The sequence below is a fragment of the Enoplosus armatus genome, chromosome 13, assembly GCF_043641665.1.
Source record: "Enoplosus armatus isolate fEnoArm2 chromosome 13, fEnoArm2.hap1, whole genome shotgun sequence".
In the NCBI taxonomy this organism is placed as follows: domain Eukaryota; kingdom Metazoa; phylum Chordata; class Actinopteri; order Centrarchiformes; family Enoplosidae; genus Enoplosus; species Enoplosus armatus.
In genome coordinates, this window is record NC_092192.1 from 4,096,494 (window position 1) to 4,110,914 (window position 14,421).

The following is a 14,421-nucleotide window of genomic DNA, read 5'->3' on the forward strand; positions in this document are numbered from 1 at the left end:
GGCAATCTGATGGACGAGTCTGGGTTTGGCGGTTGCCAGGAGAACGGTACTTGTCTGACTGCACTCTGCCAAGTGTAAAGTTTGGTGGAGGGGGGATTATGGTGTGGGGTTGTTTTTCAGGAGCTGGGCTTGGCCCCTTAGTTCCAGTGAAAGGAACTCTGAATGCTTCAGCATACCAAGAGATTTTGGACAATTCCATGCTCCCAACTTTGTGGGAACAGTTCGGGGATGGCCCCTTCCTGTTCCAACATGACTGTGCACCAGTGCACAAAGCAAGGTCCATAAAGACATGGACGAGAGAGTTTGGTGTGGATGAACTTGACTGGCCTGCACAGAGTCCTGACCTCAACCCGATAGAACACCTTTGGGATGAATTAGAGCGGAGACTGAGAGCCAGGCCTTCTCGTCCAACATCAGTGTGTGACCTCACAAATGCGCTTCTAGAAGAATGGTCAAAAATTCCCATAAACACACTCCTAAACCTTGTGGAAAGCCTTCCCAGAAGAGTTGAAGCTGTTATAGCTGCAAAGGGTGGACCGACGTCATATTAAACCCTATGGATTAAGAATGGGATGTCACTTAAGTTCATATGTGAGTCAAGGCAGGTGAGCCAATACTTTTGGCAATATAGTGTATCTATGAAGGCATTCTGATTTTTACTTTGATCCCTTTGTTGGAGATGCTTTCAATGCTGATGTGATGGAGTAATGTAGTGTTCACTATAGTGTTTCTTTGCTTAAACCACATGGAGACATCACTTTATCATATAACAGCATCATGCTTTAAGAGGACAAAAAAGAGAGAGAGAGAGAGAGAGAGAAAAAAAAAAGAAACTGCACCAATTTCTGTCCCTGTTGAAATATTCCCACCCTTCCCAAGAGCAGCTGATAGAGAGGTCTCATACTTTACTGTGTTTCATTTATTCTTTTGGTCCCCAGTTCCTCTTCAGTTTTTACGAATGTCAGCGTAGACCACTGGCTCCATCTTATGGAATGAGTTTTTGCTGCCTGAGTGATCCAACTGGGCGTATATCACCGGGCCCTGAAACATAACGAGAAACGGCGGGAAGCGGTCAGTAAAAGACACATCAGAGCGGGAACCTCGACGTATGCAGAGGACCTTTGTTTTTTAACGGCGACGTCATTTTTAAACTCACACAGGTGGTTAAACATAAATCAAGAGACAAGTAATAATAATAATAACAATAAGTATTTTGGTATTTTTCCAGTCGAACTTCTGATTTGTTCAATTTTTACACAATGAAAAGGAGTTTGACTCTGGCTGGCTTGATTAGCGATTAGCCACCAAGTTAGCCTTCTCTTGCACACAGCTGTAAAAAGTAGAGCTGAATCGATTAGTCAATTAATCGATTAGTCAATCAACAGCAAATTAACGAGCCATTTTCCCCCCTGCTTCCAGTCTTTACGCTAAGTTAAGCTAATCGATACATACAGTACGTAGCATACAGACATGAGAGTGTTGTCAATTGTCTCATCTAACTCTGCAAGAAAGCAAATACGTGTTTTCTATAAAAGTGTCTTTGTGTTCCCACGGTTTTTATACGTTAATATTCTTGCTACATGATCTTAAATATTGCTTTTGTATCATGTTGCACTTTGTTTTGCGATATAAATCAACTTTATTATTATTAAGTACTGAAGTATTTTATTTCAGTCCGTTGGGCTAAACAACATAAATGCAACATTTTCCGGGTGAAATGGTGGCAGCCAGTGGATTTTTCTGTCCCCCAGCTCCTACCTGTAGTGGACCCGAGAGACTGGTAGACCTGGAGCCTTCCAGACTGGACTCCACCTTCTTTCGTGGCTTCGGAGCCTGAGAGCTCACGCTTTCCAAGGACGTACATCTATTTTAGTGGTTTACGGTTTTGCCACGATGTCGAGCAACCATTGGTGCACAGTCAAATGGAGACGAACAAACAAATAATGGGACACGAGACAAAAATAAAACAATGAGAGGTGAGCACATGAAGCACTGGATGCAAACAAAGTGAATGGCAGCTCCCAGTGGTTTGGCAGAGATCCTGAAAGCAGTGACAGACTCTGGGAGATGATATCAGGCTGGTGCTGCTGCTGCAGCTTCCAAGTACTTTTATGATAAATACCTTTATGATACACACTTAAAATAATGTAAAACGTTTCTGGAGGAAGGACAACGATTTCCTGGTGTGAACAGATTAAAGTGTACTGTAGTAGATACTGGTTTCACAGGTAAATGAGTCCTGACTTAAAGGAAAACTACAGGGTTCTTTTATTTTTAAACGCTCACCTTCTTATCTGTTCACCAGCTTTTACGTTTATTTGTTAATAATTATCATTATTTAACTGTTTAATGAAACTTTAAATATGTGATTTTTTGCACTAGAAAGCAATTATCATATCAAAAATAACTGAAGCTGCAATGATCAGCGCGACAGATAATTTATTGGCAACTATTTTGATATTCATTATTTAAGCTGATTTCGAACACATTTGATGGTTTCTGCAATGTGAAGATTTGCCGCTTTTACCAGTTTTACTAGAGCTGTGACGATGATCGTATCGGCTAAATACTGCAGATCCTTTCTTTACTTTAAAATTTTACTTTTCTGTTGACAACTGTACTCAGACAAAGATTGTTTCTGTAGTTTATACAGTTCATAGGTCTTCGCTCTGGCTTCATGTCACTTTCAGGAGTTGCATTCCTCCAGTTAAACTTACACTCATATCATATCAATAATTCAAGTTTATAAATGTAATATTTTTGAACCAAGACTCCAGTATTTCGATTAAGCAGCTAAGTAGAAAAATGAGGATAAGGATGTCAGATAAAGAAGGCTACAGCTGCTATTTCAATGTGTTTAAGATTTAATCAATATTTAAGTAAATAAAGTATCAGATCAAACGATATTAAAGAACTTGGAAGTCTTACATTATAATGTTAATTTTACTCTATTTTATGATGTTTTACAGACCAAACAAAGAATCTATTAATGGAGGAAATCATCTGCAGATAATTCGGTAATGAAAATAATCGCTAGTTGGAGCCCTACTGTTAGCTGGTTTGTACTTGGATCAATTCTTCCATCAGTCCACTGACATATGAATCAAACAGCTCACCTCACTGGAAGTAATAAAGAGCTTTTTGTCTTAACATTTCAAGGTGTCTGAACTCAACGTGATGCCTCGAAACATTTTGCATCTTTAAAATAAAAGAAATCTGGTGATGAAGGAACACAGATGAGGAAGACAGTGGTTAGTTTTTAGTGTTAGTGACAAAAGACGATGAACGATGACTTGACGACATGCTGATAAGCTCACTGTTAATCAGTGATGTTAACAGACTGCGTTGCTGTGAGATCAGTTGCGTTAACACACAGTAATGGAGGAAAGTGACTGGCACCAGTGCAAGCAGCAACCCCAAAGACAGCTGGAGCTCACAGGCTCAAACCGTCCAACATCCAGCAGACAAACAGGAGCTTTGTTTTCTTGCTCTAGATTAAATCTTAATGCTAATTCCGACAGCTCTCACGTTTATGGGTCATTATGTGGTTATCCCATCGAGATGAAGGGGCAGAGAGACGGCAGCATGCGAGGTAGACATGGTCAAACTACCTCAAACACACAAAGGAAGTCTAGTCTTTGACCACGTCCTCAACAAACATATTAATAATTAGTAACAACATCAGATCTTAACACACAGATAGAGAGAGAGAGAGAGAGTGAACCCTGCTCCCATGCAGAAAGAGTTAGCGAGGTGTTAAGGTCTGATGATTCAATCTCTGAAGGAGTAAAATATTACAGGAAAAACCAGCTGAATCGCACGAGGCGTAAAATCCAACAGAGGAAAACTTCATCGTACATGAGATGCACTGGCTGAATGTGAGCACTTAACGCTGCATGCACCAAGTAGATTGACTCAATGAAGCTGAATGATCCAATAGCCACAGAGAATACTTAATTCTGATTGGCCAAGAGGTGTGTATGATGTAACATCCTCATCATCTTTCTAAATTAATATCTATAGTTGGGACAATCTAATATTAGCTTAGTTTGAGAGGTAAAATAACACTTATTAAACTAGTTTGTGAGTTTTATTTTCTTTGAGGATTAATGTCACACATATTTCCACTAATCATTTACCTATTAAAATTACTAATTATAATTCGTTTTACCTCTGTGGTAGCTGTAAATACAGTTCAAATTCTTCCACTTGGTGTTTTCCGCGTGGCAAAGTCAAAAATCTTATGTAGAAATGAATGCCATCTTAACAGTGGAACAAATACAAGACTTGAAAATAAAAACTGGCATTAAAATGTACCTAAATATTGTAATTTTATTTTCACACCCCGTATTTAGCATTCATAAGCAGTATATAAGCATGTAATAAATAGTTGATAACACACTCGTATTCAAATATGAAGGATATTTTCAGTGATTATTATTATATTATAATATTGTATATATACTGTGTTTTACTATATTGTCATTCATTATCTGTTTATACACCAGCCTCCATTATGGTTGCCCATGGGAGGATTTATAGTTGTTGACAAATATATTAATAAACGCTTTTATCTGCTTATAACTACATTCATTAAATGTTTATATATTGCTTATAAATGCTAAATAGTTAAAGGGGGTTAAAGTAAAGTAACAACATTCTCGTGGACTTCAAATTACTTTTTGAATCCTATTTGTTATTTTGGGAATCGATATTAACCTGTAATATACGTAGAATCAAGTAAGACGGCACACTCACCCTTCATAGTCATGGCGGCTGTGAAGCACCCTCATGACGATGCAGGCAGCTACGGCGATGATGACGAGTAGAAATAAAGCACCACAAACTGCTCCGACTATAACGGCGGTGTTGCTCTGAGGAAGAGATTCTGGACACGACAAACACACACACACAAATGCAAGAAAAAAGTCTATAAAAATGTACACATCTTCAGCGATAACCACTCAAAATATTATTATAGAACAGTTCATGATTGTAAAAAATATTTTTTCACTATTTATACGCACAAATACATCACAGAAAAGTAAGATATAAAACTATTTACATTTAAACTATACTATTTACATGTAAATTCTCAATCTAAAGTTTTAATGTCTTTCACAACACATTTTTATGTTGTGTTTATTATGTTAATATAAATAAAACAGGTTTTAGTCATGGTCAGGTATGAAGCACAGCTGGGCGTGTCACTGATACCTGGCCATCCAGCAGTAACAAAACATCTGTGTGTTTATTTTAGCTCTTGCAAAGAATCGCTGGTATTTTTTCCCCAAACCCACAGACGTCGCCTGTGTCGACACTGTGTTGCTTCCTGGCCAAGCGTGCTAGATATAGAACAAGCTGGGGCAACCACCAGTGAGACAGAACGATAACAAGCCATCACATGCACATGTGGGCTTCATGCAACTGAAAACAAATGAAAAGAATGCACCTGCTGGAACGGCTTTTATACGACACCAGACCTCACAGAGCAAATACACTGTGTGAGGAGACTTTAACTTAGGAAATCTACTGGAGGCGCTACGCCAACAAGAAGTACTTCAAGCTTAATCCTCGTTATACCATGACCCCTGGGAATCCTCACTTCTGATTGGCTGGATGGCATGGGTTAGGAGTGTTATGGAGGGTTATGGAGCAGGTATTATTTGTGTACCCAAAAAGAGTGAGAACAAGGCAAATTTAATCAAAATGTGTTTGATATTTGCGTGAATCTGGACATCCAAATCAACCCACGTTTTTTACCGTGTCAAGTGTCAGTTTAAACTTAATTAGCGTGTCACCAACACATCGATCTCTGCGGGTTTACAAGTCCATCAGAAAGCATTTCAGTTTAAAAGTAATTCAATTTCCATCATCTTGCTCTACTAGAGCCGCAATTTAAAACCAACCCTTCCTGCTGCTCGCATTTCACATTAAAAGCTTTCTTTAGGCAAATAAGATGGATGCTGTTATTGTAAAGCAGCTACAGGAACAAGGTTAGCGCTGCGGTTGCTCTGGTAGGCGCTAACAAGAGAACTGCGAACAGCGGCTACTTACCTACAAATTATAAATCAAATATTCACAGTTTCAAATACATACTTTAACATGTACGTACCTATAAATCCTGCACGCTGTATATACACACGTATACTGTACATAACCACCAACTTCATGTATATAAAGTAATCTATTACATTACCCACTCCATATTTATTCATTTGCACTACTTGTTTACAATTTACAGAAACACTTGATTTGTATAGAGACACTGGATGTTTTTATATATTTTATATATGCAACTTTTTGTATCGTTCTGTTTATTTTTCATATCTTTGTTCAGCTTCGTTGTGTTTGTTTTTAGCTGAACGTCTATTTCAATCTTTCCTGTAAATTGTTCTGCATTGAGAGTCAACTTCCTTGTTTATTTACACATACTGTCAATAAAGCTGATTCTGATTCTACAGCTTCATGTGCACAACAAGCGCCTCTTACAGCACATGTGGACCAGTTTTAAATACAGCAGCACACGAAGCAGCCACATCGTGCCGATTAAATAAAGAGCGGCATGAAGGTAACCGGTTCTACTGCTGTCTGTGAGAACAGGCACACCTCCAACACCACGGTAACCAAGATAAACTCCTTTTACATCCTGTCAGACGGAAAGTTTCTCATACCATGAGTGCACTGCTCACGTCACAGCATGGTTAACTGTTAACTTTACTGCAGTCTCTCACATTTAACATTTGTTTTCGGGAGGAGATGATGTAGGTTTAGAGATGAGATTTAAAGAAGGTTTAAAAAGGTAATCCTGTTTAGTTTAGTTTAAAACTAGATTAAAAACTTAATGCAGCAGCATTTTAAGACAAAAAAAAAAGCATCTCGTGTGATCACAATCTATATAAGTATTCCTTAAATTGATGTCCAGAAAAACATATGATTTCAGTTTGGAGAGAAATCTGTGCGCTCACCTTTCAGAACGACCCTGAGCTCTATTCTGGCCTCTGTTCCCATCACGTCTGGTGGGTTCTTCACGTTGCAGAAGAAGGTCCCGTTGTCGCTGAACTGAGCCGGATTCAGCTGTATCGACACGTCCCTCTTGTTTATGTCTCCAATAAACTGCACTCTATCTTTGAACTCATCTGCTCCCCGGAATTCTTTCCCATTGAAAAAGTAGAAAATCTACAAAGAGAAGGAAAATCAGGTTTAACTGTGTAAACTGGAGATTATTCAGCTGACACAATTCACTCATGTATAAAAATCCCCTTGTTCCAGCCCATCAAATATAAAGATTCTATGCTTTTCTTTGACCCAATCAAGTATTTCCTTTAAAGAGTCCTTTAATATTGTGTATCTGCCAATAACGAGTCTGATCCAACACTTATATCTACTTAAATGTTAATTAAATATGTACCCGACACACTGAACAGCTGTAGCCTTCTAAATGTCGGCACATCTTAATTTTCACGAGCTTCCTGATCCAAAAACTGAAGGTCCTGATTCAAAACTATAAAGCTGGTAACCTTAAATTATTTATATGATATGAATGAAAGTTTAACTGGAAGAATGGGACTCCTGAAACTGACGTGAAGCGACCCACTGGAGAGAAGACGTTGTGAGAACTTCAGAAACACACTGGCTGCCAACTCAGGGCCGGATATGAGCCGTAAAGTCACACCACAGCGGGAGCCTGTTGAGGGCTGAAAACGAGTGATGCTTCTTTTACCTTATAAACAATCTTTGGCTGAGTACAGACAGCGGCTGCAGAGGGCAAACAAACCCGACAACACACAAGGTTAATGGTAAATTGGTATCTTTGGGTTTTGGACATTTGGGCCAATAAAAGAAGTTGTATGAAAACATCAACTCAACTGTGAGAAATTAAAACAGGCATTTTATAGACTAAACTAACTAACTAGATTTGTACTTCCTATGAAAATAGTCACTCATTCTATCACATTTTTTTGAATCAGACTACTCAGTCTAACAGGCCTTTATCACAGCAGATATTTTGACTTGTAATGCAGGGAAAAGCATGTGTTTATTATTTCCACCTGTGCTTTTCCTGCTCTGACACGTCAAAAGGCCTAAAGCTGCATGACACAACAACATAAAGTTCTTTATGGGAAACACGGACATCATCAAAGCCAGTTGTTAATAATCAGAACATGAAGAACAGCCATGAACTTCTCCTGCTTCCTCTTGCAGAATTGGTCCTTCATTCTTAAAACTCAAACCACATTGACATTAAACATGGCTACTGTCTTTATAGGACAACAACGAAGTGCATAATCAAGTCAAGATAATTCAGCAAGGGCAGAAGCATAACATAAGTCGAAGCCTGATCCTCTCTGATATTCTGTTTTGTTGGAGTAAATGAAGATCAGGATTTCGTCTTTCTACTCTTCTTTCACACACCTGCCCTTGCTGAGAGTGCCACGGTTAAAAATAAAAACATTTGATTGAAGCATCCTCAACACTAATCTGGCTCTGGTTCATACAGAAGCCAGAGTTTTTGTGAAGCCACGGACCTTGTTACTTTCAGCAGTGTCAGCTGTGTAAACAGAGCTCTGAATGAGGAACAATTTCTATTCTAATGAATTGTTTCCTGCAGTCAGAGGATAGCTTTAATATAGCTTTAGTCAGCAGTCCGGTTTGATATCACTTTCACATTAAAGTACAGGACGAATGCTGAGAAGGAATTCCTGTTATTCATGAGCCTGATGTCGCACTGAACTATCAAATGTATGTTCAGATCCTGCCAGCATCTGTTTAGCTTGACTGAGTCTACATCAACATTACGCCATTTTTTGGCGTGAAAACAACAGAAAACCTGCTGAATTCTCCTCTGTTGACAATCAACAAAACTGTGCATCACCGCCAAAATCTGGCAAGGAAGTCATTATTTTATGGTCGCAATGTCGTCTGACAAAATCAATATAAATACAGGTTAATGGCAACATCATCGCCTATATCAACATTTAAAATGAGAGATCACAGAAAAGGTTAGAAAGTTGTCTTCTTGACTTCACCGCCGCGCAGTCGACTGAGTCTACGCAGGCTACAGAGGCAGCGTTACTCTGCAGAGTGTCACAGAGTTACACCTCTGTCTGAGAAAGAGGCTGAGGAAAGAGACAGTGGCTTCTCTCATACACTTGGACTCCGGAAATGACAGCCCACCACTGACGTGACTGTCCAGAAGTTCCAGTTAGGAAAAACTGTCAAGCCCACAAATCTGCTTCAAGGGGCTTTACAATCTGTAGAGCGTGCGACACCTTCTGCCCTTAGACCTTCGATTCTGATGACGAAAAAGTTGCCAAAAAAAAAACTTTACCAGGAACAAAAGTGTCCGAAACTTCAGGAAGAGCAAGAGAGGAGGGATCCCTCTCCCAGGACAGACAGACATGCATTGATGTCGTGTGTTAAATCACCTTATGGACAACCTGGATGACTAAATTATAGATTGTACACATATATGAAGAATATGGGTCTGGGAGGCGTCAAGCAACTTCAGAACACACTGTTGTTAGAAATGTGAGTTTACATTTGTGTAGATTAAATGTGAATGCAACAATACAACAGGCTTTCAAACAAAGACCTGATGGAAAAAGAAATGATGTTGAATGCTGACACTCTTAATTGGTCCGAATTAGCATGACCAGCAGTAGCAGACATTAAAAAGAGCAAGAATGAACTTAAAAAAAGGGGAAATTATATTAAAATATGACTTGTTTTCATTTACATATTTACCTCTTTTTGTTGTCAGAGAAGTAAATGAGTATGAAATGGTGATTTATCCACGCCTCATAAATACCATACCACACCGAAACACCGAGCTGACGTTTTAAGACTCATAGACTCTGAGACAGTTTTGGAAAAGTTAAGTTTTTGGGGAGAAACACTTTAGTTGTAGTCTGAACGGAGGGCTGAAACTGAGAGAAAAAGATGCGTTTACAAATTCAAACGGCTTAAAGTGGACATAGTCCAAGTGTTGACTGCGTGTATCTGTTTTGTCAAGACTACTCTGCAATTTAAAAACCCTACGGCTATATCATTATGTTTGCACTGCAGGAGATCACAGCAGACAGGTAAGCCCCCACCCAGCCTGTAAACAAAAAGGAGTACGCATCGTGAATGGGACATAATATGTAGTCCTCGACACGCCACACACTTTCTGGATTCAGCACAAAAGACTTTGCTCTCTAAGATGAACTGTTTAAAGTAAAACTCCTTTAATGTGACAGTTAAACGTGAACCTTTCAGAGCACCTACTGTTAGTGATATATTAAATATTGTACATGAACACGCTTCAGTGTCTCACATTAGTACACTAATAGAATCACAGCCATATGTGCTACTACTTATGTCCCCTGAAGCTGAGACAGTAAATCTTGACTGTTTGAAAATGTCTTTGAATCTGTGGTAATCACCAGCCTCATGAATCATTTTGCCACAAACAAAATCAGCTCTCGTCTGAAACCCAGTGTTTACCAAAGAGCTTCGTGTCGTCACTGTGCTGCATTAAATAAACAGTAAAACGTGATAAGCACGACAGACACACAAGATAAATAGATGAAAGGAAACATGAAAATCACATGAAAACAAACATGACAGATACACAGTGATACAAGGTGGACGCAGGAGTAAAAACAGAGTGCAGAGGACTTTAAGTGTTATGTACAGCTTTTTAAGAGTAAAATTCAAGCACTTTTCAATTTAGATAATTCCTTCATACCCACAGAAATCAATGTACATTGTCACTTTGTTTATTTAACCAGCTGTTCATATTTGATTGTATGTTTGACAACTTTGGTTGTGTGTTTTGATCTGATTATTAAATGCTTGCTGAGACGCCAGGAGACAAACAAACAAATATGACGACGGGATCGTTTCATTTCAAATATGAAAAGATTTTATGTTTTCATGAGTGAATGTGTCGATGAAACACCAGATTATGTTGAAAAATCAAGCATTTTTCAAAGAATGTATTCAAATTCAAGCATATTCCTAACCTTCAAAACAAACGGTTAACATTTTCCAAATTTTCAAGACTTTGTACGAACCCTGTATAAATAAATGCCTGGCACTGAGATTGTGTCTAAAAATTTAAGAATGAAACTGTAACCTATTGTATATTGAAACCACCCTGAGGAGCAGCTGAAGCCTCTCTCCATGTGTTAGCACAGATAAAACAATCACAAGAAAACATCCTGGAGCTGTGAGAAATCTTCCCCGGGCGGATACAGACCATCAAGGACTTACCACGTATGGAGATTTGAAGTACTTGTTGTCGGGCTGACTCGACTGAAAATTCCAGGTCACCGAGGTGAAGCTGCTGACCACTTCACTCGACTTAAAGGTGCATCGAAGGGTTCCCACGGTGCCGTTCTGTACCGTCACTTCAGGGTCGGCATATATGTCGATTGCTGATGTAGGTTTTGTGACTGTTAACAAACGAGGGGATAAAAATAAGTAAAAATTTTGAATGCACTTTTGAATGGTATAGTGGGATGAGGAAAACTGTGGGGAACACCAGTGCAACATAACTATAAGTACAGCCCCATCATATTAGCAGGGACTGTGTTAAAACAACACAGGCGGGCTGCGTTGGTGGGGGTGTGTTGTTTCAGGTACCAGTGAGACAATGAAATACAACCCAGGAAGTCCAGTTAGAGAAACAGATTAATTTGTTTGTTTATAATACTCACAGACAGGATTTTATAACTATTTTATCTTTTGTCACAACAATCACAAAGTTAACAGTAGAAATATGTTTACGTTACAAAGTAATCAACCAGGAATGTGCCGTTGCATGTATCTGATTGGCCAACAAGTTGTTTGACTTTTACTGGATGTCCATGTGATGACCTACGTTAGACGGACCGGCATCATTGAAGTGAATGAGAGGGCTGACGGTCTGAACGCGGCCTCAGGGCTGAAACCACCAATTATTATTTTTCATTACCGATAAATCCACTTTTAATTTGCTATTTATTTGGTCAATAAATAGTGAAAAACAAATCACAGTTTCCTGGAGCCAGAGATGACATTTTCAAATGTCTTGTTTTGTCCGACTAACAGTCAAACATCCAAAGATATTGCACACTAAGATAATGGATATTGGATAATGGCAGATATTTTATTAAGAAATATTTCAAGAATTTACTGTCATAGAAGACTACTCAGCAAATACTCTCATTCGGAACCAGACAGAAAGCACGAAGCAGTGAATGTTTGGCATTTCAGTTATGGTGTGCGGTTAATATCAAGAAAAAAAGGTTAATAATTCATGTCCTTAAATTATTAAACATTCATTAAGTTGTGCCCTCAAGTCAAATTACTTAATTAATTGCCTCAAATAAAAAGCATTGAGTTATTGTGGCAGTAGAAAAACGGAGGTTACAGGTTGTTGCAGTTTGGCAGCTGTGTTTTTGGAGGTGCCCACAAATTACTGAATTATTTCCCACTTATTATTATTGTCATTATTATTATTATTATTATTATTATAAACCATTTGTCCTTGTCCCTTCTAAACTTTGTCTTTGTTTTGTTGCTACATTGGATGTTGTTTTGGTACTTCTTGTTTACTCTTTGCTGGGCAGCTGTGTGCTAAACGCATACATAACCCTGTGTGGTGCAGTGCAAAATAAACAGTGAAGGTCAGATCATGGGCTATCTAAATGAGCTGATAGGGTTTAATATGGCTTTGATTTCAGACTGAGAGATGTGGGTATGTTTTGAAATTCTGGATGGTAAACACAACCATTTTTATCTTTAAGGTTCTTTAAACAGTTTTAATATGATAACTGATCTGAACTCATTTGTGCAACAAATTTGACAGAAATAACACCTGACAGGCAATCCTGAACAACACATCAACATTATATTCTTGACAAGTTTGTTGCAGAATCATTGCTTTAGATTGTATTTGATTGTTCAGGTGTGCTGACTGCACAGCTTATTGATTAATAACTTGTACGGGACAGCTCTGAACAGGGAATATTTGACAGTACACCCACTTTAATGTACACCTTAGCGTAGATAGTCCCCGTCTTCTGCAATTAGACCAAATATTGTCTAATGCACAAAGACAGAGATTCAGACTCCAGGGAATACTGAGCATTAAAAGCAGGAGAAACTGCCAGTCTGTTGAAGATAATTTCACAATATGAAACGGAAGGAAGTTTGTCATCCATTTCTTCCTGTCAGATGTTGTTAGTCTGAGATTGAAAGCAGAAAGTCTCCAAACTCCAGGATGTTGCAATCCATTATTTCAAATGTTTGAGCTGAGAGCTTCGTGCTGTTTGGATAGCCAGCCATTAGCAATAACGTTAGTGGTAGCAGCAGTACCACGTAGTTAAAAGACGAGGCAATCCAAATAATTAAAGTAAATCTTAAGACAAACTCTTATAAAACAAATACAGTTGTGTTGCTACTTGTATCATTAAGTGCATAATGTATATTTGATGGTAACTTTAATACCTTGGTCAGGAAGAGGTTAGCCAACGAGGAAATTAGATGTTATTTTAGGTTTTGGACGCTAAGCTAGTCAAGGTAGATAGTCTGGCTTCCTACAGAGCTGATGCGTTGGCACTGTGTGTTAATAAAGTAATAGTAACTGTTAGTTAATGCCAATAATAAATATATATCCTGCTGTAAATTACTGTAGACACTATTAATATGGGGTGCTAGTCAGCTTAGTAACTTACACGACTTTCCCGGACGACACGTAGTGACCGTCTAACGTTTAACAACACCGTCATTCAAAAATCTGGCACTTAAATGTGGCTTTGTTTATCGCCCAAAGAGCCTCCAGGACAGCAAACACTTAAAAATAACACTTTTCTGTATTACTAGAAGACACTCTTCAAATCGGCATACACTCAAAACACCCAGCAACCCTTAATTCAGCTCAATATTACAGTGTTAGCCTCTCTATTTAACGTTACTTCCTCGGTTGGTCCCACCATCACCTTCCACAGTACGACACCATCAAGGGCGGTAGCCACCACTCTGTACCAATTCTCATTCAGATTTAAGTGAATTTAACAAATCTTTAGTACGTTATCTGTAACGTTATGTCGATGTGTGTACAGGGAAGGTCTAGCTAACATTCCCAAGAAAACTATTTTCGGTACTGTTAAATCAAGTCTCCAGCTATGAGGGTGAACAAAGATACATTAATTAGCAAGACTGTGAACAGAGGTAAGGGGTGTAGTTAGGTGACTCCCGTACATGAGATGCGATATAACATCGCTAGCTAGCTAACCTGATATGCCACCTTAAATAATAAGCTCAAAATCAAGCATTTCCAAATTGAAATTTAGCCCAAGTTGGGCTTCAGCACTCACCTAATACAATACATAGCGTAAATCCAGTCAATAAAACTCGCTTGCAGATGGTATTTGACCATTTTGGCTCCAT

At 38.7% G+C, this 14,421-nt stretch overlaps 1 protein-coding gene across 1 annotated transcript; it reads right to left on the reverse strand.

Moving 5' to 3' along the window:
* Window positions 1-753: 753 nt before the first annotated feature.
* Window positions 754-14,421, reverse strand: mpzl1l (myelin protein zero-like 1 like). Its single transcript, XM_070918028.1, has 6 exons — window positions 14,349-14,421; window positions 11,260-11,441; window positions 6,969-7,179; window positions 4,759-4,888; window positions 1,759-1,864; window positions 754-1,041 (listed from the first exon to the last, which is right to left on the reverse strand). The coding sequence occupies exons 1-6, from the start codon at window positions 14,419-14,421 to the stop codon at window positions 946-948; spliced, it is 798 nt and encodes a 265-aa protein (XP_070774129.1). The 3' UTR covers window positions 754-945.

Excerpts from the sequence above, each read along its gene's own strand:
- mpzl1l (XM_070918028.1), bottom strand. The coding sequence starts at position 14,421 with ATGGAGCCAAAATGGTCAAATACCATCTGCAAGCGAGTTTTATTGACT. Across the intron at positions 7,180-11,259 it reads ACTTCAAATCTCCATACGTG|ATTTTCTACTTTTTCAATGG; the intron begins GTAAGTCCTTGA and ends TTCTCTTTGTAG. Across the intron at positions 1,865-4,758 it reads AGCCGCCATGACTATGAAGG|ATGTACGTCCTTGGAAAGCG; the intron begins GTGAGTGTGCCG and ends CCACTAAAATAG.